Source organism: Capricornis sumatraensis, chromosome 14 (assembly GCF_032405125.1).
Source record: "Capricornis sumatraensis isolate serow.1 chromosome 14, serow.2, whole genome shotgun sequence".
In the NCBI taxonomy this organism is placed as follows: Eukaryota; Metazoa; Chordata; class Mammalia; order Artiodactyla; family Bovidae; genus Capricornis; species Capricornis sumatraensis.
Window position 1 is genome coordinate 71,483,322 of NC_091082.1, and position 25,446 is coordinate 71,508,767.

A 25,446-nucleotide genomic window follows, 5' to 3' on the forward strand; every position below is an offset into this window, starting at 1 on the left:
CACATCCATACATGACCACTGGAAAAAGACTGCCTGGGAGAAAGAGGTAAAAGAAACCTCAATACTTAACAAGGAGATGGAAGAATAGTGAAGGAATGGGAGGAAGGGGCATCAAGGCTAGGGAGAATCAAGAAAGTGGAGAGTTTTGTTAGAGTAAGGAAGAGTTTCAACAATATCGGAGTCATACACAAATGAAGCTATCTATGAAAACGAAACAGAATCAGGGACATAGAGAATAGACTGGTGATTGCCAAGGGCAAGGTGGTGGGAGAGGGTTGGATCGGGAGTTTGGGGTTAACAGATGCACACTATTATACATAGAATGGATAAACAAGGTCCTACTGTATAGCATAAGGAGCTATATTCAATATCCTGTGATAAACCATAAAGGAAAAGAATATGAAAAAGAATATACATATATATATTTGTTTAATAGAGTCACTTTGTTGTACAGCAGTAATTAACATGACATTGTAATTCAACTATACTTCAGTTAAAAAATGTAAGAATCATAAATTTCTACTTTAGGAGTCATAACTTCTACTCAGAGATAAAAATATGAATACACAAAGGATGAAGGCTAAGATGACCCTATAGGATTCAGCCACTAGGTCAGTTTTGAATCACTTGTTCTAGAATGGTGAACTCAGCATCCAAGATTATTCAGATCACTAATTTAGTTCCTCCCATAGCCTGATGCTGGAAAAGAGGTACTTAGGATTGTGTTGTGAGTAGTGGAAAGGGCCCCTGGAAAGATTTACACTCTCGTAGATTCTGTTATTTAACCTGTGGAGTGGCGGGCTTCCCAGGTGGCTCCGTGGGAAAGATTCCACCTGCCTATGCAGGCGATGCAGAAGATGTGGGTTTGATCCCTGGGTTGGAAAGATCCCCCGGAGAAGGAAACGGTAACGCACTCCAGCATTCTTCTTGGAAAATCCTGTGGACAGAGGAGCCTGGCAGGCTACAGTCCATAGGGTTGCAGAGAGCTGGACACAACTGTGACCGAGCACACACACAACTCGTTGGAAAGGTACAGCATCCTGCCTAGAGGTACAGGCTCTGTAGTAAGACTGTGTTTACGTGTGTGTGGGTCCTCAGTCATGTCCAACTCTTTGTGACACCCTGGACTATAGCCCACCAGGCTCCTCTGTCCACGGAATTTTCCAAGCAAGAATACTGGAGTGGGTTGCCATTTCTTCCGCCAGGGGATCTTTCCGACCCAGTGATCGAACCCATATCTCTTGCGTATCCTGCCTTGGCAGGTGGATTCTTTACCACTGCATCGCCTGGGAAGCCTCACAGAGGGAGGTTCAAATCCTAGCTGCATCATTTCCCACTTAAGGGAGTGACGCAAGCTGCCTCCCATGTTACTGGGTTTCCTCATCTCTAAGGTGAAGATAATGAATTGCTGTGATTATTGCATGTACAGCATTTTGCACAATGCCTAGTAAACACTCAGAGTGTTCAGTATTACTATTATACAACTAATTGCTCTGCCAGTACCAGATGTCAGTATCATGCCTTCTGAGTTTTAAGTGGTAAAGCTTTGGAAGAGGCTCCTTTCATTAGTCCAGGAAAGGTGATGAGGAGTCCTCTGGCTCAGGCTGAAATGAGCTCTAAATTTTACCCAATGAAACAAACAGAATTCCTCACAAGGAACCCAAAGCAGATTGGAATTTCAGGATTCAGTGTCATATCATTTCTTCTTACGTTTTGTCAACCATTGTACTTCATCATATGCAGGTTCAGCATATGTTACTTTCTGGAACATGCCCATGTATAAGATGACCCCCACGTTAGATGACCTTTCACTTCTCAAATTCCATTTTTAACACTCAGAAAACGAAGATCATGGCATCTGGTCCCATCACTTCATGGGAAATAGATGGGGAAACAGTGGAAACAGTGTCAGACTTTATTTTTCTGGGCTCCAAAATCACTGCAGATTGTGACTGCAGCCATGAAATTAAAAAACGCTTACTCCTTGGAAGAAAAGTTATGACCAACCTAGATAGCATATTCAAAAGCAGAGACATTACTTTGCCTACTAAGGTCCATCTAGTAAAGGCTATGGTTTTTCCTGTGGTCATGTATGGATGCGAGAGTTGGACTCTGAAGAAGGCTGAGCACCGAAGAACTGATGCTTTTGAACTGTGGCGTTGGAGAAGACTCTTGAGAGTCCCTTGGACTGTAAGGAGATCCAACCAATTCATTCTGAAGGAGATCAGCCCTGGGATTTCTTTGGAAGGAATGATGCTAAAGCTGAAACTCCAGTACTTTGGCCACCTCATGTGAAGAGTTGACTCATTGGAAAAGACTCTGATGCTGGGAGGGATTGGGGGCTGGAAGAGAAGGGGATGACCGAGGATGAGATGGCTGCATGGCATCACAGACTCGATGGACGTGAGTCTGAGTGAACTCCGGGAGTTGGTGATGGACAGGGAGGCCTGGTGTGCTGCGATTCATGGGGTCACAAAGAGTCAGACACGAATGAGTGACTGAACTGAAATGAACTGAAAGCCACTTTAATGCAGTTTTTCTCTCTTTTGGATCAGGTGAATTGAGACATAGCTCTATTTGTCTTATCTTTTGCTGCTGTCACTGAAAAGTATGCCATTTTCAGAAGACATGAAAAAGATTTAAAAACTATCCTGAAGCACTCATTGTGATCATCATAGCATAATCATCTCAAAAGGCTTACTTAGGATAACTTTCAAGCACTCACAGTTGTGGGATGATGAACTATTAGGAGAATTGTGTTTGATAGCTTGGCCTCTTTTTTATTTAAAAATTATCTGAAACATTGGTTACGGTCATTTCAGGTTAACATGTCTTCCCCAAATAATAACTTTAAAAATAAAATAATTGAGAAAGTGCTGTGTAACAGAGATTTTGAAAAGACTTAAATGTGGCCTTATATTCATCTTATATTCAAGTATGTATAATAAATGGGCATATAGAAATGCGTTGGAGTGTAAGCTGAAAATTCCCATGTAGGTTTAAATTCTGAGTGTCCCGAACTGGGGGAGCCACTGGTTTAGCTCCACTGACCCAAGAAGCTGAGGAAGAATGTTGATTTGTGATCAGTGTTTATGGAAAAGTCAGGAGCATGAAATCAAGATGTTGAGGCCATCCGGGAACATTTTTCCCATTTAAGTTCTTAGTGGCTGAACTATTTTGACTTTTATTTTCTCCTAGAGAAATTTGCCACGACAAGATTTAACAATCTATTATAGACCAGGGTAGAAATAACACCATAGATTCTAGAATACTCTAGTCACAAATTAGACCAAATAGATTACTGAATCATACTGAGCTGTGTTCTAATATAATTCCCAGGTATATGATGTAATATTTGAGCCACACCCAAAGCCAGAAGCTGAGTCTTTTTTTGTGTCTGTGGGTGACTGTATGTCTGTATACATGCCTCCCCAACAAACGTGGGCTTCCTTATGTCATAAAAGAAGAAAAGAATGGCTCTTTTCCCAGCACTGATCAATGTGAGGGCTTCCTCTCTGTCAGAAGAAGGTGGAGATCAATTGGGCAAACATATATGTATCCTGGAAGTCTTCAGTTTTGTTGACCTCTTTACAGAAACCTGACTGTTTCTTTTCCAGATTTTATTTTCTTTCATTGTGTGAATATGGATCTTCACATCCTAGAAAAAATAAAATTGCAGCTAGATCATTTCCCACACTAACTTAAACATTGGAAAAATAATCAGATCTTCAGCTGTACCTGTATTGGGCATTTGTTATGAAAAGGTTTGCACGTTTCACCACTTTCTTCTTTCATTAACAGCATCATGGACCTGAATGAGCATGACTCTTAAGGGTTCTCTACCAGAGCCTCTCCTCTAAAGTTAAGGAAAACGACACTCAAGGAGGCAAAGTGACTGTCCAAATCCTCATCACTGGCTAGAGCAGAGCTGGGCTCCAGGACATGTGACCCTCATCTATAGACTGGAAAATTGAGGCACAGGAAAGTGATTGCCTTGACCAGAGCCAGGCAGTTAGTAACAGGACCGGATTTCAGTTGCTAGTTTAATGTTCTTTAACAAGATACCTCCATGGCTTATTTCTCATTCTTTTTAAGGATTTTCTTTTAAATCAATGTTCAGAGTTGATGGACTCTTGATCTATTATAACAATATCCCTTACATTTTTAGCTGGGATATCTTGTGTCCTGGCTTTTCAGAGCTCTGTGTATGTGAGTCCTTAGAGTAGCCTTTCCTTTAAAAATGGCAGTGAACAGCAGGGTAAAATCAAGCACAAATTCCAGTTTCTAGGAGAACTGACAAGAGAGCAAATTTCAGATTACTAAGTTTTCTCTTCTGTTTGTTTTTATTTTATCACATAGCTTGTAATTGACCAAGTGGCTCAAGAATCTTAACCACCGGATCACCAGGGAAATCCTATCTCTCAGTGTTTGGAATCTATTAAAGCATTGTTGTGTCCAGAGGCTATTTTTCTCTCCCTGGCTGGAGATTATTAGAATACGTTTTGAAGTTTTTCGGGATTCTGTCTGTTTCGTGGCTAGAATGTTGACCACTAAGCTTTATACATACTTATGTTCTTTCAAGTCACTACTCATTTTGCTGTTGGTTAAAGGGGATTTCTAATGTTTAAAGATCATTTCTCATCTCAATAGGCCAGTTTACTTTGTGAGCCCAGTGGATCCAGCGGCACCCCAAAGCAGTGGCTCTTGTCTCTTCCAAGGGGTTGTATGTGGGATATGGTAGGAGGGGATCTTCACAGGCTGAGAGCTTCAGGGACAGAGGCCAGGCCACAGCTGACCAGGCATGGCAAGTAACGTCATTTATTTATTTTTATGTATTTATTTATTTGGCTGCATTGCGTCTTAGTCGCAGCATGTGGGAACTTCACTGTGTCATGTGGGCATCGTGCGGGCTTCTCTTTAATTGTGGCATGAGGGCTCCAGAGCTTGTAGGACCATCTACAGGGAAGGATCTTCTTTGAAGATTCCACTGGATCTTGTATGGGCTTCTCTCTAGTTGTGGCATGAGGGCTCCGGAGCTTGTAGGACCATCTACAGGGAAGGATCTTCCTTGTAGGAAGGTCTTAACCGCTGGACCACCAAGGAAGTCCCCATTTCATCCTTTAAAGTGATCTTGAATTATACGGTTTTCTGTGTGGCTGCTTCTAGTTTTAGCTTCTTCATTTTCTAATTAGAATAAGAGATTGGAAAGGCACTTCCTTTGCTAAGAGCTGGGATGTAGGACACGTCGATCCTACCTTCTGCTGGAGGTTTCACGGTCCAAATTCTTCTTACAATAACTGTTACCTCTCTTTGTGGATACATCAGAATGATTGGGTTCCTAAAAGACCATTTAATTCACTGTTCTCACTTTAAGCACCACAATTTTAATTTACTATTTTCAAGTGGATTTTTTTTACAGCAATGAATTTTGAAGGAAAGTGCTATAAAATGCATTCTTTACCTTTTCCAACATAGTAATGTGCATGAATAAGATGGTCAGATAGCATCACTGACTCAATAGACATGAATTTGAGCAAGCTCTGAGAGACAGTGAAGGACAGGGAAGCCTGGAATGTTGTAGCCCATGGGGTTGCAAAGAGTCGGACATGACTTTAGTGACTGAACAACAACAATGTACACAAGTGGCCATGTTCTTTTGGCAAAACTAAGAATTCAAATGGTGCCTGCCTGGTAAGCATGCACATACCTAAATGTGTGTATCTTTGTGAAGGAAGGTAGTGATAGCAAAAAAATCTGTGGCTAATCTCCTTGTACAAAAATATCTTATTCATGAAAGCAACGAAAGGTTTAAAGAGGAAGAATCATTAGGTAACTTTTTTTAAGGAGCCAAGAAAACACAAATGTAAGCAATAGAAAAACCACATTTAATGTATACTCCATAAAGCATTTCGGTGCAAATCAGAATTTCCTTTTAAACTTTTCTTTATTCAGAGTCTTCATACATGATTTCTTTCCTCTTAGTCCTCATCGCTTCAGGGGTCACCTCTAGCTATCGTGGACTCTCTAATGTCCTTCAGTTCAGCCATTTCTTAAAGGGGTAGATGACACCTTTCGCTGGGCCGTGTAGCAAGTGCTGAAAGAACACTATGCTCTTTAAGTAGTAGTCAGATGTGCGTTCTGTATTGGGATGCTTTTCTTTGATGATCTCACAAAAAATAGACATTCCTGCAGCAACTGGCTCAGATAGTAAAGAATCTGCCTGTGATGCAGGACGCCTAGGTTCGATCCCTGGGTTAGGGAGATCCCCTGGAGAAGGGAATGGCTACCCACTCCAGTATTCTTGCCTGAAGAATTCCATGGACAGAGGAGCCTGGTGGGCTCCAGTCCATGGGGTCGCAAAGAGTCAGACATGACTGAGCGACTAATGCTCACTTTCGAAGCAGTTTCTGTGGTCAGAAGGTTGTAGAGTAACAAGAGGGTGATGAACTTTCAGACAGAATCCTCACTGTGATCACTGCTGATCACACCCTGTAGCTGACTCCTGTCTTGGAGTCAAGCCCTTAAAGCTATCATGTGTAAGAGAAGGGAGCCTCTTCTGTATCCTTTGCGTCCTAACCTCTTCCCTCTAAGCTTTGCTAGTCAGACAGAAATTGGCCTCCCCAGCCTTCCTATTCGCTGAGACCTCTTTCCCTGTCCCCACTGTCTGCTGGGGTCCTGGTGGGGTGTCAGGAAAGTCGTCTCCCTGGTCTAGCCCTCCCCGGCTGAGTCATGCATATTCACCGGTGCCATTTCTGAGTCTAGATTACAATACCATGTGCTATGAACTTGTGATGAAAGTAGGTGACTCCTTGTAAGCCCTAATCATTGAAAAGGAAAATGTGGTAAATAGTTTCACTGGTTCTCAGTGACTAGACCACTTAGAATTGAAAAGATTTGTCTGTACTCTATCATTCAAAATGTTCCATGGGATTAGAACGCTGGCGGCTGTTGGTCCTCTCAGAGCACTTCACATTGCAGGCTTACTTGTACTGCTTGGGCATTTACATGTCCTGGAAAACAAATGATCAGGCAGGTTACAGCACCAGCGGTTCTAGCTGCGTTGGCATAAAAGGAAGCTGTGAAAAAGGTGAGGCAGAGAACTGAATTCAGTTAAAAAGCTCTTATAGAGGGAAGTGCCTTTTCAGTTTTCTTATTCTAATTAGAAAACGTATTGAGACATATCTGAAGAAGCTAAAACTAGAAGCAGTCACACATAAAACCGTAAAATTCAAGATCACTTTAAAGGATGAAATGGAGACTCCCTTGGTGGTCCAGAGGTTACGAATTCACCTGCCAATGCATGGGACGAGAGTTCCATTCCTGTTGGGGAACTAAGATCCCACATGTCTCACAACACCTAAGCCCGTTGTGTAGCAACTACTGATTCTGGAGCTCTCATTTCACAACTAGAGGGGAGTCTGAACAACGTCATGAAAGATCCTGCGTGGCACAATGCAGATCACGTGTGCTGCAACTAAGACTCAATGCAGCCAAATAAATAAATATTTAAAAATAAATAAATAAATTATGAAGTGTTCAGATTTTGCTTTAAAGTATTTACCCAAGCTGAGAAACAAATGAAAACCTTGGAAAGAAAAATCTCATGTAGAAGATTTTAAAACTGGAAAATATGAGCATGTTCATCATCATCTTTTTAAAAATTATAATAAAAATACTCATCTTATCATCTTGAGTATCACAGACATGGAGACTTTCAAGTTTTGCAAATAGGATGGTAGCTTCCAATGCCCTTGATACCAAACTGATAGATGGGCCAGGTTTTTCTTGCTTCAGACTTCATAAGTAATGTGCAATGGGAGTATTTGTAAAAATAATTTTTAAAATACTTTATAATAGATTGCTACTTAAAGGACACCCGCTTTAATTGTTTTTGTTCTAAAAATAGGCATTTACCAGCTTTTTAAAGTGAGTATGTTATTCTCACCTTTACTTTTCTTCACCATTTTCTATTTATTTATATTTGGACTTCTTGATGAAGAGCCTCATTACAGCTGACTTCCCAGAGGTGACGATTGCTGTCTTTGAGCAGAAAAGAGTTGTCAGTACATGAGGCCAGTTCTTTGACTCAGAGGAAGGGGATGATATCTAAATAATAATAAATTAAGACTGAATTTTTAGCGTAATTTCTTTGAATAAACAAAAGGGAGGAGGGTAGTTGGGATTAATAGCCCCAACTCATGTCTGCCCACTATGATGCTTTTCCTGTAAAGCAAGAATATTAAGAAGCAGAGGAAGTAAAAATGTAAAATGAAATATAAGTGAAACGAATGGGAGAGAGATGAAATTAGGCTGGAAAAGTAGATAGGATTAGACAGTGGAAGTCTTTGTAAGCAATGTTTAGGAGTTCTGGTCTTTATCTAAAAATTTTTTAAAAGGCATTAAAGAGGAGAGATATTAGTAAAATTTGTATTTGAAACAGCTTTTCTGACTATACTGAGTGGAGGGAGGCAAGAGAAGTTGCAGAGGATTCAGTTAGGAAGCTATGCCAAGAGACAAGAGACAGCTGGCATTTGGTCTTGCGTGGCTGTAGTGGAGATAGACTTGGATGGGCTTGAGCTGTTTAGAGGATTATACCAATACAATTGGCCATTGAATAGAATATCGGCAAATGAAAAAGATTGAGATCCTATAAGGATAGCTCTCAGCTTTCTGACTTGAAGGGAAACAACAACTTGGTGGTTGTTTTTTTTATATATTATTTTTTTAATTGTGGTATAGTTGCTTCACAATGTTGTGTTGGTTTCTGCTGTACAAACAAGTGAATCATCTATATGTCTATATACAGATACCCCCTCCCTCTTGGACCTTCCTCTCGCTGCCCTCCCATCCCACCCCTCTAGGTCATCACGGCACACTGAGCCAAGCTCCCTGTGCGATACAGCAGGTTCCCGTCAGCCGTCTGTTTTACACACGATAGTGCATGTATGTCAGTCCCCCTCTCCCAACTCATCCCATCCTCCCGTCCCCTCCGCCCAGTCTACACGTCCATTCCCTACGTCTGCATCTCTATTCCTGCCCTGCAAAGAGGTTCCGTTTCTCTAGATTCCGCATATATGTGTGAATATACGATATTTGTTTTTCTGACTTACTTCACTCCGTATGACAGACTCTAGGTCCATCTTTGTCTCTAAAAATGACCCAATATCATTCCTTTTTATGGCTGAGTGATATTCCCTTGTATATATGTACTACATCTTTATTCATCTGTCAATGGACATTTAGATTGCTTCCTATGGAGAGCAATATGGAAGTTCCTCTAAAAACTAAAAATAAAACTACCATATGACCTAGCAGTCCCACCATTGGGCATACACCCTAAGAAAGCCATGATTCAAAAGGACACATGCACCCCAAAGTTCATTGCAGTATTTTTTATAAATTTAGTTTTTATATGTTTTGTGTAAAGAGCTTTTGAGACAACCAGTTGAAAATGTAAAGTGGATGGCTGGGTATGAGGATCTAAAATTGAGAATGAATTCTGGGCTAGGGAAGTATCTTGGTACGTCCACGCCTGTTGTGGTTACTGAAGTCCTTGGCTTGGATGAGAGTTCTAGAGTTCTATTGTGAGAGGCATGGAGGCTCAGGATTGAGACTTGAGAAGCACCAACACTTAGAGATGGGGCAAGGAGAGGATCCCACAAAGACTTGAATGGGGTAAGGGAAGAGGTGAAAAGCCAAGAGGAGCCTGGCAGTATGGCATCATAGTATCCAAGGGAAGAGAGTTTCAACAAGGAAGCAGAAGAAAAGATTCGATGTCTCAGAAAGGGAATGAGAGGCAGAAAATACAAGAAAGGAAACATAAGGCACATACCTGTCTAATCCTCTAAATTAGGAAGAGAATTAAGCATCATCCCTAAGTGGTTTATATGTGGACTTATCCCCAGGAGATTGCAGGTCACTTATTCTAAACTTGCTGCTATTTAAGTGATTCAGTGTTAGTGCTCTTAGCAGCTGAAATGGCAACAAGAGCAGCGAGGCTCTACGTAACAGGAGCCAGCACACACTGTCAGGTTCCAACATGACGCTCAGATTCCTAGCTCCTGAGATAGTCCCGCACAGGGGCCAAGTACACTGCCTGTCAAGACTGCCTGATCGCGGCAGCCTGACCTCATGGTCTCACACCTGCCTCGCCCCTGCCCCTCCTTGCACGCGGTCCTAGGCGTGCTGCCCTTCACAATGGCAGCTTCAGGCTCACACACAGAGGTCGGGGCATCCTGGCGCTGAAATAGTTCATCCAATGAAAGCAGCAAACTGGAAGTCTCATGCGCTCCTTCTAACAAAATTATCATGTTCCTCTAGCAATTCATGCTGTTCTTGTTTCCCCATAGTTTTTATTTTTGGGGGTACAAACATTAACTTTTTTTTTTTAACACTGAATGCCTTATATGTAGACAATGAAAACTTTATGTACTGATGTTGAGAAAATTTCATATTGGGTCCCTAGAGTCCTGAGAAATTTCTCTGTGTTCCCGTTCTTGTTTGGCTTTTCTTAGAATCAGACCGCCTTCCTTCTTTCCTTTCTTCTGTCTGTTCTTCCATCCATCCTTCCTTTCAGCCAGCCTTTCCTCTAACAGTCACAGTCACAAGCCCTGTACTAGGTACGATGGGCTATGTCGACTGAAAAAAGTACACGCAACCTAAAAGTTGAGAGTTATGTTTTATTTCATGAAATCTTTTAGGAGTTAAACCCAGGAGGCAGCATCTCAAGTCATCCTGAGAAAACTGCTCCCAGGAGGTGGGGTGGGTGGGTGGGTTGATGGGAGGAGCAGGTATATAGAAATTTTGTAACAAAGGGCAGGTAGTCAGAATGTCAAAAGGTTGTTGTTGTTGTTTTTTTTTTAACTAAAGAAAACCAGATATCCCATGTTAAGGAATTTAGCACTTTTCTATGTATGGAAAGATGCAAGAGTCAGGACTCACTGAGACCATTCCTTTGACGTGCACCTCATCTGTCTGGGGCCAGTATCCTGTTTTCACATCCTGAGCTCCCTTTCCTTAGGGCTCAGCATAGGGAGTGGCTGCAGTCTGATGGCTTCTAGATGGCAGGTGTTATTCCTGAGATCCTTTAGAGTTCACTGGCTCACACTGGAGGGCTGTAATCTCTGATGAATGACTGTGACTTGCTCGTTTACTGATATGGCAAGTAATATTCCTTTTCTCAGATACGAAAGTGAGAAGTGCTATAGAGGAAGTTAGTCATGTACACGAATAGGGATGACTCAGGATAGAAAGTGACAAGTGCCGTGAGAAAGATGGAGACGAAGACCTGTGGGCAATCAGAATGAGAAGCTCTTATCCGGTTACCACTATGGACCAATGCCATCTATGTTTTGTTCCTAAGATTGCTCTTCTGCCGAGTGAGTTCAGAGAGGGTGGGAGCAGGTAGCGCCCAGGCAAAGGAAACAGCAAGCCTAAAGGCCTAAAGGGAAATAGCTTGTGCACCCCAGGATTAGTGCATGCCAGGGTCTATGTGTTGGAGTCCAGTGAACAAGAGATAGAAAGAGGACCAAGGTCAAGGTGGAGAGGTCAGCAGGGCCAGATCTAGAGGGTTTTGAAAGGAGTTTGGATTTAAAATTTTGTTGTTACTGTTAGAGCACTAAAAAGCACAAGGGTCCATCATATGAAGGTGGAAATTAAATCAGCTTGGTGAAAAGCAGAGCCGCGTTTTTTATGTTTAGAACAATAGAAAGAGGACTTGCTTGTATACCAATGGTCACAGGAATGCCAAATTGTTGATCCGTTCTCGTAATTGCTTTCAACATTTCCTCTGAAGAATTTAAAATGAGGTCTTGATGAACTGCAGCCCCTGATGCTGATTATTCCAAGACCTTGCCCCAGTACAACCCTAGGAAATATTTCCAGTTTCCTTTCTTTCTTTGAAGGATACAGCTTGGAAACAGCCTTTGGCCCCGAGCTTCCTGTCCCAACCGGTTGGATTTGTGTGTTTGACTGAGGGTGGGAGTGTTAGGTGGGCCCGAGGCGGTCTGCACACCTTGCTGCATTGTTTGCAGACTTTGCAGCTCCTGGACTGTGTTTCCTGGTGGGGAGCGTGGGGAGTGGGGGGTGGATCAGCCTGCCTCTGGCTGCCCTTCAGGCTTTTCTAAGAAGTACCTTGAGGGTCAGCAATGGTGTGCTATTACAGTTATTATGATAATAAACGCTTAAGTGCCAAAGAAGCAGGATACATTGCAGTCAGACACAATTACTACCCACGTTTTCCTAGACTGAAAGAAATACAAAAAAGTCTGAGTGGCATGTTCGGCTTACGCCGGGCTTGGGGTGAACTTGCTGAATCTCCTTTCTTTAGCTCCTGGGGAGCATCCCTGCTGACAGGGCAAGGATTTAGGGGGAGGGGGTGGAGTGAGGGGATGGTGAGGGGACAGGACAAAACCTTGAAAGTGAAGTGAAGTCACTCAGTCTTGTCCGACTCTTTGCGACCCCATGGACTGTAGCCTACCAGGCTCCTCAGTCCATGGGATTTTCCAGGCAAGAGTACTGGAGCAGGTTGCCATTTCCTTCTCCAGAGGATCTTCCCCACCCAGGGATTGAACCCGGGTCTCCCGCACTGTAGGCAGACGCTTTACCATCTGAGCCACCAGGGAAGTCAAAACCTTGAAAAGATGTCCCTAATTTGGAAAGAGTTCCATAGAAATGAATAGTCAAATAAGGGTAGTAGGTAGGACCTGGTTCCTGTGATACAGAATCGGTGAGACAGGGAGAAAGATCCTGCCACTCTTAATTCCTAGACCCTATAAGTCTTCAGTTCTGTTCAGGGTCTGAGTCTGATTTGTTTCTGTATTTTCTCATACAGTAATAGCTGAATGCTGGATCCTGGACCTATACCTGTCCATGGTAGAATGAGGAAAACTGTATGAGACAAAGGACATGTCCGAGATGCGTATGTGACAAAGCCCAATATATATTAAATAAGTATATATTTAATATCTTATTTGGAATTCTCCAGGCAAGAATGCTAGAGTGGATTGCCATTTCCTTCTCGAGTGGATCTTCCCAACCCAGGGATTGCACCAAGATCTCCTGCATTGCAGGTAGATTCTTTACTGGCTGAGCCACCAGGGACGCCCATATAAAACATTATGATTCCCTTTATTGAAATCTTGCTGACTCATAAAGCCCAGTGTTCGAGTACCAGGGCAGTGCCCCTGTTAGATGTGAAGTGATACTTAACTAAATGAATGAATGAAATGTATGTCTTTTCCTCTAAGTATCGTGAAAACTCCATGAAGTCTTGGACAGCTATTGGTTTTTTTAAAAAATGTATTTATTTATGGCTGTGCAGGGTCTTCATTGCTGCACGTGGGCTTTCTCTAGTTGCAGTGAGCCAGGGCCACTCTTCATTTCGGTGCATGGGTTTCTCATTGTAGTAGCTTCTCTTGCAGAACACAGGCTCTAGCTGTGTGGGCTCAGTAGGTGTGTTGCATGGGCTTAGTTGCTCCACAACATGTGGGCTCTTCCAGGACCAGGGATGGAACCCGTGTCCCCTGCATTGGCAGGCAGATTCTTAGCTGCTGGACCACCAGGGTAGTCCCATCTGTTGGTTTCCGGCTACTGCTAAATTCCTGAAAACGGTATGGCACATAGATGCTCAGTCTGTATTTGTTGGATGAAAGGGTTTGACAAATGATTCCCAGTGAACCCAGGACATGTCCAAGACCCCCATCTTTATACTTGTATTACTGGCTTTTGTGTCAAGGCTCCCTGATGGAAACTAGACAATATAGTTAGAAAATTTACAGCTGGCTCCAAATTGAGAAGAATAGCAAGTAGATTTCAAAACAAAAATTAAAAAAAAAGTCTATAACAGATTTAAAGCTAAACAAGGCTAAACAGAAAAAAAGGAAGTATAATAAAAAAACATTTTTAGAGTTTCCTCTTGTTTTAAAATGTGTTATAGGTGTGTGTGCCCAGTCACGTCTGACTTTTTGTGGCCCCATGGACTATAGCCCATTAGGCTCCTCTGTCCGTGGAATTCTCCAGGCAAGAATACTGGAGCGGGTTGCTATTTCCTCTACTCCAGGGAATCATTGAACCCATGTCTCCTGCGTTTCCTGCATTGGCAGGCGAATTCTTTACCACTGAGCCACCTGGGAAACGTACATAACCCTAGGCTTAAAGAGAAGCCCAACAGAGAGAGAGGAGGGTAGCTTACAAAAGGTTTACTGCAGAGTTCCAGAGTGGAGAGATGCTACCTAAAGGCCTCCGGTACTGGAATTATATGAAGGTGTCTCCATCAAAGGCTGTGAATTTTAAAGGAAGAACATCATTTCTTTCATAACAGAGCTTTAAAGCAGAAAGGACAGAAGGAAAGGGAAATGGTTAAAAAAAGATTATAATGGGGTTTTCTATTTTTAAAATAATGCTCTAAAAATACATCACTTCCTAATGAAATTAACTTCTACCAGCAAAATGTTTGTTTTGAATGAAAAAAGACACTTCCCTGGTGGTCTGGGTGGCTAAGATTCCACGCTCCCAATGCAGCCGGGTCTTGGTCAGGGAAGTAGATCCCACAAACTGCAACTAGAAGTTCGAACGCTGCAACAAAGATCGAAGCTCCTGCAAGACCCAGTGCAGACAAATAAATAAACAGAATAAGCATAAAATAAATACAAAAAAAGAAAGCAGAGACCACACAAAAAGCAGAAAATTAAAAAAGCAATGAGATGTTTGAAATTATTTCGAGATTGTTCCCAAAGGTCATCCAGGGCAGGGAGGGCACTGGCTTAGTGTGGGATCCAACTGGACAGCCTCACAAGGATCGTTGGCTGGTGGATTTAGCTCTTGTTCGTGCCTAATGAGCTGCTCGGCAGAAATTTCACAGCACATGGCAGCTGTGTGGTGCATCTGTTGGAGATCCAGAAAAATCCGTTACACAAACATTCGTTGGGAAAGATTCGGCTTGGCATCAGTTCTGTGAAAAAGCCCTGGGAGTTTGAACTGAATGCAAACTTCATGGGCTGTGAGTTTAGTGAAATGTTAGGCTCACCCGTGGAATTAAAATATCTGATCCTGCTGTAAGCTGAGCTGTTCAAGCCACATTTGAAGAGCTGTAATAAATTCTGGTCATTTAAAGAAAGGTAGTGAAAATGAGAGTTTGTTCCTAGGAAAGGAGTCAAGATGAGACTAGAAATCGTGACCTGGGAAATGGCTGAAAGTTCTGGACGTGACAGGTCTTCAGCTTAACCTGAAGAAGAGAAGGCTAAAGATGAAGATGGCCCTATCTTCAGATACTCAAGGGCTTGGCTGATGCAGCGCCTTGTAAATGTAAATGTGAGAAATGTCTGATGAGTCGATAAATAGAGAAGAGATTGGGTGTGTGTGTATGTGTTGTTGTTGTTTTCCGCAGAAGAACAGAATGCATGATAAAATTACAGGGACAGAGGCACATTTAAAATTGCAGGGACATCCCAGTGGCTCAGTGGATGAGTGAGTGAGTGAAGTCGCTCAGTCGTGTTCGACTCTTTGCGACCCCATGGACTGTATGTAGCCCACCAGGCTCCTCCATCCATGGAATTTTCTAGGCAAGAGTACTGGAGTGGGTTGCCATTTCCTTCTCCAGGGGATCTTCCCGACCAGGGGATTGAACCCAGGTCTCCCGCATTGCAGGCAGACGCTTTACCGTCTGAGCTACCAGGGAATCCTCTGCTGCCAATGCAGGGGACATGAGTTCCATCCCTGGTCTGGGAAGATCCCACATGCCTCAGAGCAACTACGACCGTGTGCCACAGCCTCTGAGCCTGTGCCCTGCAACAAGAGAAGCCACCACAGTGAGAAGCCCAGGCTCACTGCAATTAGAGAAAGCCTGTGCACAGCGATGCAGACCCAGTGCAGCCAAAAATAAATAAAATAGCAGATGAGTGAGAAAAGGAGGGGGAACAATGAAAAATTATAGTTAAAAAAAATAAAATTGCATACAAATTATTTGTAACAACCAGAGCTGTCTCAGGAGGGATGGGACATCTTGCCAGATTAGGAAGAACTGGAGAAGAGGCTGAATAACTCTCCATGAGGGAGTCATAGGAAGAATACCTACACACAGTAGCAGACCAGAGTCTTGAGACACAAGAGTAACATAGAAAGGTGAGAGCTTTGTGATTGGACACACCTGGGACCAATTACACCCTTGCCACTTAGCTGTGTGAGCTGAGGTGAGACACCTACCCCCTCTATGCATTCATTTCTTCATCTGTTGAATGAGGATTATTAAACCCATGTTAAAATGTTATTGCAAGAATTAACTGAGCTGCTGAATGTAAAGTCCCAGAAACATGCTGGTCTCTGGATAGAGGTTCTTGACTTTGCTCAGATTAGGGGCACCCACAGGAGTAACAGAATGAGTTTTAGGAGTTATTGCAAGGAAGTCCTTTAAGAAGGTCGGCAGCTATACTTAGCCACCGTTGCCACCTTTGTTCCGCCAGAGCTGGCAAGGCCTGCACAGGCAGCTGCTCTGTACATGTTGCTACATTTGCTGACTTTTAAAATGAGTCCCCAGGGTAAGTCATGGCCCTGGACATTGCCAGAGACAAGTTCTCACTAGGGTTGCATGGCCAATAGAGACAGTGTCTCTGGGGGAAAGAAAGTGGGTTTTGGCAACAGACAGAGGTTCAAATCCCAGCTTTCCACTGGGTCAAGTTACTTAACCTTTGTGAGCTGCATTTTTCTCATCTGAGGCAATACCTCTCTCCTGTGAGTGAGGGACGAAACAGCATAGACGAAGGACTTGATCTTCTCTCAGTGGGATCCTTTTTGACAATCCAGGGAGGTAGAAAATGCAGCCTACGTTTATAAAAGAAATAAGATTCAGAGAGTGGAAGTGATTGCCTGAGGAAGTAGCAGAACTGGTACTTGATACCGTTCTTTTAGGCTCATCATCTTTTCCAAACTGTGGCTGAAATATTTGTTGGGGGGTCTGCCGTGTGCCAGGTACAACGCTAAGGATTTCCCCTGTTAACTCATTGGCTGTTCCGGTCCCGCGTGGACATGTTAGTCACCCCACAAGTCTCTTTGGAACATGCACAATGTATACTTTCCTAGACACCTGGGGAAAATCCTTCTTAATGGGACTGTGGTTCTTTTTGACTCCTGGTTTTGGGAGAGACCCTTAAGGCACAGTGAGAGGGGAGGAAATACCTGTCCAGATAGTCATATTAGCTCCTCAAGCACAGAGATCACTTCTACATTGTTTGTGGGAGTGTAAATTGGTGCAGCCTCTTTGGGAAACAGAATGGAGGTTCTTCAAAAAACTAAAGTTGCTATGTGATCCAACAATCCTGTTCCTGGGCATATACCAAGACAAAATTGTAATTTAAAAGGATAGATGAACCCCTGTGTTCATGGCAGCACAACTTACAGTAGTCAAGACGTGGAAACCACCTAAATGAGCATCAAGAGATGAATGGATAAAGAAGACGTGATCCACACACACACAGTGGAACACTACTCAGCCACAAAAAGAATGAAATAATGCCATTTGCAGCGACAGAGATGGACCTAGGATTATCGTGCTGACTGAAGTCAGTCAGAAAGAGAATGACAAATACTATATGATTTCACTTACGTGTGGAATCTAAAATGTGGCACAAATAAGCTTATCCATGAAACAGAAACAGACTCACAGGCAGAGAGGACAGATCTGTGGTTGCCAAGGGGGCTGGGTCGGGGAGGGATGGATTGGGAGTTTGGGATTAGCAGATGCAAGTGGATAAACAAGATCCTACTCATAGCACAGGGAACTTATTCAATATCCTGTAATAAACCAGAATAAAGGATATGAAGAAGAATGTATATATGTATGTATAACTGAATCACTTTGCTGAACACCAGGAATTAATGTAACACTGCAAGTCACTGTGTTTCAATAAAGTAAATTTTTTAAAAAAATTAGCTCCTCAGCCTTGACCATCACTGGAAGGACAGATGCTATAGGTCTTGAACGGATAACACCGTCAGCTGTTTCACAGTCGTGCCAGAGTGCACGTCCCAGCAGTCTTCAGATCTTCTCCAGCCCATAGACTTGTGCTATGGGGTTTCACAGAATTTTAAAAATGAATTCCTTGCATATATTTAAACCAGGACTTTTCACATAAAAATACGTAATATTAGAGCTTTGGTTTGTCTTGAGGGGTCTGGCATTCTGGCAATCCTGACCGCACGTTGTTTTGTGTTCTCCAAGGCAACACTCCTCCAGTACCACTTCCTTTAGGTAAACTGAGAACTCCATCATCGTGCGGCCAATTTCACCCCATTACCTTTGGCCACTGAGCAGTTTAAACTAGTATGTAGTACCCTGGGCATCGTTTTTATTAATAATAATAATAATAGAACACCTAGGAGAATTGCCCTGACTTGTTTTCTGTTGACGATGTCTTCTTTTTTCCCCCCTAATCCCTAGTCTGTGATTGCAATGGGAAGTCCAGGCAATGCATCTTTGATCAGGAACTTCACAGACTGACAGGAAATGGATTCCGCTGCCTCCACTGCAGTGACAACACTGGGGGCATTCACTGCGAGAGGTGCAGGGAAGGATTTTACCGACACAGGGAGAGAGACCGCTGTTTGCCCTGCAATTGCAACTCCAAAGGTAGTTGGATAAAAGGGGGAAATGGGGCGGGGGGAGAGAATGGGAGGAGGGAGAGAGGGGGAGGGGAGAGAATGGGGAGAGGGGGAGAGGGAGGGGAGAGAATGGGAGGAGGGGGAGGGGAGAGAATGGGGAGAGGGGGGGAGGGGAGAGAATGGGAGGAGGGGGAGGGGAGAGAATGGGGAGAGAGGGAGGGGGAGGGGAGAGAATGGGAGGAGGGGGAGGGGGAGGGGAGAGAATGGGGGGAGGGAAGGAGAGGGAGAGGGAGAGAAAGGGGAGAGTGGGAGAGAAAGGGGAGAGGGGGAGGGGGAGGGGAGAGAATGGGAGGAGGGGGAGGGGAGAGAATGGGGAGAGAGCGAGGGGGAGGGGAGAGAATGGGGAGAGAGGGAGGGGGAGGGGAGAGAATGGGAGGAGGGGGAGGGGAGAGAAAGGGGAGAGGGGGAGGGGGAGGGGAGAGAATGGGGAGGGAGGGAGGCAGGGGAAAAGAGAGAGAGAGCAGACCAAGAGGCAGATGTTCAGTTTTCTTGAACAGACGCTTCCTAGTTGGTCCGGTGGTTAAGACTCCACAGTACTCCCAGTGCATGGGCACAGGTTTGATCCCTGGACTAGGAACTAAGGTACCCCATGGCATGGGCAAAAGTAAACAAACAGAACAGAAAAATACATTGCAAAACTAATAATTTCCTTTCAACATATGAACATATAATTCTAAAAATAAAGTTTATTAAAAATTTTCCAGAACAACTGGGAATCTACTAGACACTGTTTTTTTTTTTTTTTTTTTTTAGCAATTTCAGTCTGAAAGGAAACATGTTTTTCTTAAGGCTAGGTTGTAGGAACCAGCTGTGGTCTTCAGGGCACATTAGTTGGAATTCCAGCCCCAAGAGAGGCACCCGATGACTTTTCCCAGCAGATGACAGTCTTTGACGTGGAGAAGGAAATGGCTACCCAAAAGAAGCTTGTATTTGTCCAGTGATAGTTCTCCATTTCCATAACTATCCCTTCGACCAACCTCTCAAAAATAAGAGATTAGAAAGATTTGTTTCTGGTGCCATGCCGGGTGCTGGCAAGATAAAGTGAGACTGATAAAAGAGACAGACACAGAATAGGTAGATTAGAATCCTTCACAGGGTTGTGAGCAAGAGAAAATAGAACAATAAAGAAGACCTAATAGGGTGGCTGGTTCATAGGAGAGCCTGTTTTTGTTCTTGTTTTGAATGTATCACCCACTGCTGTATTCTCAGAACTATAGGTGGTGTACACAGATGCACGTGTCGTGCTGAGGTCGTCATGAAAAGTGTTAGTTGCTCAGTTGTGTCTGACCCTTTGCGACCCCAACGACTGTGGACTGCCAGGCTGCTCTGTCCATGGGGATTCTCCGGGCAAGAATACTGCAATGGGTAGCCATTCTCTTCTCCAGGGACTCTTCCTAACCCAGGGATTGAACTGGGATCTCCCTCATTGAGGCAGATTCTTTACCATCATAGTCACGAGCGGACAGTAAAGACAAGTTAGTAGATATAAAGAGGAAGAGAGAGATAAATATTTGGGACTTAAAAATTAAAAACAACTCTTTTTGGCCATACCATGTGGTACATGGAATCTTATTTCCCCAACCAGGGATTGAACCAGTGCCCCCTGCAGTGGAAGTGGGGAGTCCTAACGACTGACCACTAGGAAAGTCCCTAAAGTTGGCTTTGTAAAACTACCTTATTTGTCTGTTTTCTTCCTTGGCATGTCTATTTCTCTTTGCCAAAAAGTGCTTAATAGTATAATGTGATCAATGTTAATTTACCAAAAAGGTATAGCCTTATGACTCAGTATAGTTCTGTGAAGCCAATTCTTAGCAGCAGCTGAAAGAATCTAAAAATGGGCAGGCTTTGGCCCAGGCATGTCTTGCAAGTAGCGTGCGTCGGGGAGGCTTTGAAAACTGGGGTGACCCCATGGTGATACAAACCCATACGCCAGCCATCATTCTCAGATTCACCAGACTTGCTGCTACCATATGGTTTGAGTCAGATTCGCTCAGTTTTGTGGCTTTGACTCAGCATCCAGAATCTTTGGGGTTTAGTAATTCTCCCTTTGAACCAAAGAAAAATTAAAAGAAAAATGATTTCACTTTAATGGGCATTTAACCTCTCTGACAAGATCGTATCCCTTAGGTGATGCGGCTTTGTTGTGAGTCACTAGAGTTGGGTCATTCCAGGAAAATAATCAGCGTGAATGTGATGAGAAATGTAATTGGCTCCGCTGGAAAGCCTGGCCTGAAGACAAGGCTATTAGTCTGGGAGTAGACAAGGAGCCTGCATCATGAAGCGAGACGGCGAAGAGGCTTTACCACGCCGGCTCTTTCCCACTCTGTAGTTTGTTGCTACCCAGCAACAGTGAGCCTGGTTCTTTCTTTTCTTTGGGGGAAAAGATATCTTGGACTCAGGGTGAACAGCCTAGTAGGGAGCAGTGGGGCCCAGTGATGATTTATGTCTTGTATGATATTAATAGTTAACATGAATTACACGCTTACTCTGTGCCAGGCACTTTTCTAAACACTTTCATCCACTAATTAATTTAATCTTCACAAATAACCCTATGAAGACAGTGCTATTGTTTTCATTTTACAAACGAGGTAACAGAGGCTTAGAGTGGGAAGTGATGGAACTTGTCGAGGGCTGAGTGGTGCATTGGTGGCAGGGGCTGTCCCCACTGTGTGCCATATCCGGCTAACTGTTGGCTGCACAGGTCACAAAATCAGTAACAAGAATTTAATTCTCTGTGTGATTTCTGTTTCCCCATCAGCCAGAGGGTATTTTTCACTTTCAAAATATAACTTCCCAAGGGAATCTGTTGTATATTCAATTTCAAATGCAGAAAAATTCATCTTACCAAAAGCTTCCATTGTATGCATGGCAAATGAAGCCAACAGCATTTATAACCCCCAAAAGGGTCACAGATTTTGGATGTTACACCAGTTTCTTCTAAATATACCAACTAGACTTATTTTTAGGTGATGATTTTAGGGGCTTAGCATGCTGCGACTCATGTGGTTGCAAGGAGTCGGACACGACTGAGCGACTGAACTGAACTGAACTGAACTGAACAGGGCTGAATTATCCTCAGTTCTTGTAACCCTGACAACTTTCTGTGGATACTTTGAAATTCACTGTGTGTTTGTGTTTTCCTCCCCGATGCCTAAATTCTTGAGATCTGCGCAGACATTAATGATATTGGGTTTGTTCTCTTAATTTTATTTTTTTTAATATGTACAAGCCATGCAGTGGATTACTCAGACTATAACATTTGAGTTATTGTTTTGAAACATGTCTTAGATAATAATTTAATTATTATTAAATACAGTGATTGAATAATAATAATAATAGCGCTATTTAAAAATGCAAGTGTCTATATTTTTAAAGCATCCTCAAAAGGAAGCAAGCTCTCTTAGTCATTTTAGAATATGTTTCTGGGTCCTCTAATGCATGTAGACAGTACTACCTAAGTCCAGAAGTGCTTTTTGGGGACACACTTGAAACAAGAAGCTCTTCTTCATCTATCCTTTAAACCCATTTGTTCCCAATCCCTAAGAGTAGCTCATGATATAGGAATTGGGACAGGTATTTTTATTTTAAAGAGATACTTTGAAAAGTCAGTGCTATTATTTTGGAAGTTTGGGAACATGAAATAAATCAATCCTGTTTATAGTAAGAGCCTGTACATGTTTCCATGTCAACTTTGCAAGGCTTGAAGGAGGCCTAGAAGATTCAAGCATAAACTACTTTTGTGAGCACTTACTATATGTGAGATATTGAGTTAGGTACTTCACATATTTTAGTTTGAGCTTCTCAGGTAGCTCAGTGGTAAAGAATTCACCTGCCAGTGCAGGAGACTCAAGTTCAATCCCTGAGTTGGGAAGACCCCCTGGAGAAGGAAATGGCAATCCTCTCCAGTAGTCTTACCCAGGAAATCCTATGGACAAAGGAGCCTGGCAGGCTACAGGCAATGGACTAGTAAGAGTTTCTTCTGGAAAGCTATTGTAGGGAGAGTTTTCTTAAACTGGACTTCCCTGGTGGCTCAGACGGTAAAGTGCCTGTCTACAATGTGGGAGACCTGGGGGAGAGTTTTCTTAAATTAAAAATATAATTTCCATTAATTTGAATGGAGAAAAAAAACATGTTTCTGGGTCCCAGATTTACTCATTTATGTTTAAATAATTAAATTGTATAAATGTAAACAGGAATTTACCTCCTTAGCTCCGTCTACTGTGTGTCTCTAAACGCCAACCCCAGTGGCCTCTCCTCACTCTCATCTTAAGTGCTCTCTTGTCTTAGATATTGGAAACTATTCCATCTTCTTCCTCCCTTAACCCTCTTTGGGATTCTCCTCCCTTGGCTTCCACTATTCTGAGACTTCTCCCAACTCTGATCACCCTTTCCCTTTGCTTAATCAGTGATATTCAATTTCCACCCGAGGTGCCTTCCCCTCCTTTCTCTATCTGCTCCCGGTATGATCCTCTGAGTGCTCCTGATGATCCACAAATGGATTTGATATCTTATCAGCTCTTAATTCACCAATAAATATGGTGAACTAATATATATATAATGCTCAATTCAGTGTCTCACACATAGCATAAAAGGTAGTTTGTGTTCTTGTCACTGAGGGTCCTTTCAAGCCTTGCAAGGTTGACACGGAGACAATCACAGACTCTAACTGTGAATATAACTAGTTTATTTCATGTTCCACCTGCGGCTATAGACACAGAGCCAAACACCTTTATTGATTTGACTTGTATCTATAAGTGAATTAAAAGTTCACAGTCAAGTAAGAGATTAGGAGAAAGAAGGAGCAACTGGTTAGTGTTCTGTTGGCTTTATAGATTATGAATAGCCTGGTTGCTGCTGCTAAGTCACTTCAGTCGTGTCCGACTCTGTGCGACCCCATAGACAGCAGCCCACCAGGCTCCCCCGTCCCTGGGATTCTCCAGGCAAGAACACTGGAGTGGGTTGCCATTTCCTTCTCCAATGCAGGAAAGTGAAAAGTGAAAGTGAATTCGCTCAGTCATGTCTGACCCTCAGTGACCCCATGGACTGCAGCCTTTCAGGCTCCTTCATCCATGGGATTTTCCAGGCAAGAGTACTGGAGTGGGGTGCCATTGCCTTCTCCGATAGCCTGGTTATCACAGTTCAAATCTAGTATTATTTATAATACTGCCAGCCTTAGGGAAATTATCAAGTAGGTGAACCACATTGTACCTCATCTTTTGGCTTCTTCCTCCTTTCACAATAGCCATCTCCTCCTTCCTGAGGGTTAATTAATGCAACAGGCATCTAGGACTCTGCTTCGGGCACTGGGAATTCAGCAGGGAGCACAAGCTGATGGAGTTATCAGTAAGCAGGGCTAAGGACGGAGGGAGCAGTGGGCTGAATAGTATAGACATGAGAGTCAGAGAAGGTTTCTCTAGAGAAGTTAATCAAGACTAAGTGCTGAGAATGGGCCAACTAGGGTGCGTTCTCAGGATAGAACGTTCCAGGCTGAAGAAGCAGCAGGTGCAAATGCCCTGAGGAGGGAAGCAATCAGCATATTCCAGGAACAGGGAGGGGAGCGAGGATGCTGGACCTCAGTGAAGGAGCAGAAGATGAGGCAAGAGAGGTCGAGGCTTGTAGGGCATGGTACAGAGTTTGCACTTTATTCCACTCATAGCAGGGACCCATCAGAAGACCTAAACAGACCAGTCATATGATTCAAACTCCACTGGAAAGGAGCACTTTGCCTTCTATAAAGAGAATCGAGTGTAGGGAGTCAAGGATGGAGGTAGGGACCAGGTGAGAGAAGGAGGAAGCTTGAACTGGGGGTGGCTGAAGGGGAGGTGCTAAGGGTGGCTGGATTCCAGGACAGCACACTTTGTCATCCTGAGCACCTCTCACCTTTCAGCAACAGTCTGAGAGGTCATTTTATAGAGCATATCTATAAACAATTAATCATAGGAAAGTGGTCTAGTGCTCCAAACCAGGTAAGATGCACAGGGTCTTCACTTCTCACAAGAGGTGATGCTCCAAAGGTGAGAATTTCTACCGCTCCAGGTAGGTAGAGATATTTTTGGTTAAGAGGCTTTTTTCTACTCTTGCAATCATACCATGTGAGCACTGACCCTTGAAAGATGCTGTTTGCCTGCCAGAGATAAGGGAGAAGGCGTCTCACTTCTGCATCCTGTGTTTGTGGAGGCTCATGTGCTCATTCACAAATGTTCCTTCTTAAGATCTCAAGGATTTGACAAATGACTTAATGTTGAAACCAGAGCAGATATATAAATAACAGTGCTTTCAGGAGTCATTTCCATTTCTTTCCCTGAAGAAGCCATCCTTGGCTGTCAGAATTTTCCCTAGTGGTGGATGCATATCCCAATGACGTGAAAGCATTGCCCAAGGCAGCAGGTCGTGGTGATTCAGTTCAGTTCAGTTCAGTTCAGTCGCTCAGTCGTGTCTGACTCTTTGTGACCCCATGGACTGCAGAAGCCAGGCCTCCCTGTCCATCACCAACTCCCGGAGTTTAGCCAAACTCATGGCCATCGAGTCAGTGATGCCATCCAACCATCTCATCCTCTGCTGTCCCCTTCTCCTCCTGCCCTCAATCTTTCCCAGCATCAGGGTCTTTTCAAATGAGTCAGCCCTTTGCATCAGGTGGCCAAAATATTGGAGTTTCAGCTTCAACATCAGTGCTTCCAATGAGCACTCAGGGCTGATCTCTTTTAGGAGATCATTGCTGCTGCTAAGTCACTTCAGTCGTGTCTGACTCTGTGTGACCCCAGAGACGACAGCCCACCAGGCTCCCCCATCCTGGGA

The 25,446-nt window shown here is 43.4% G+C and overlaps 1 protein-coding gene across 1 annotated transcript in view; it reads left to right on the forward strand.

The window, feature by feature from the left end:
• The window catches only part of LAMC2 (laminin subunit gamma 2), a 68,441-nt gene that overhangs the window by 3,794 nt on the left and 39,201 nt on the right, over positions 1-25,446 (forward strand). Inside the window, exon 2 of the mRNA XM_068986451.1 lies at positions 18,431-18,619. Within this exon, the coding sequence (XP_068842552.1) occupies positions 18,431-18,619 (189 nt within the window). The remainder of the gene's footprint in view (positions 1-18,430; positions 18,620-25,446) is intronic.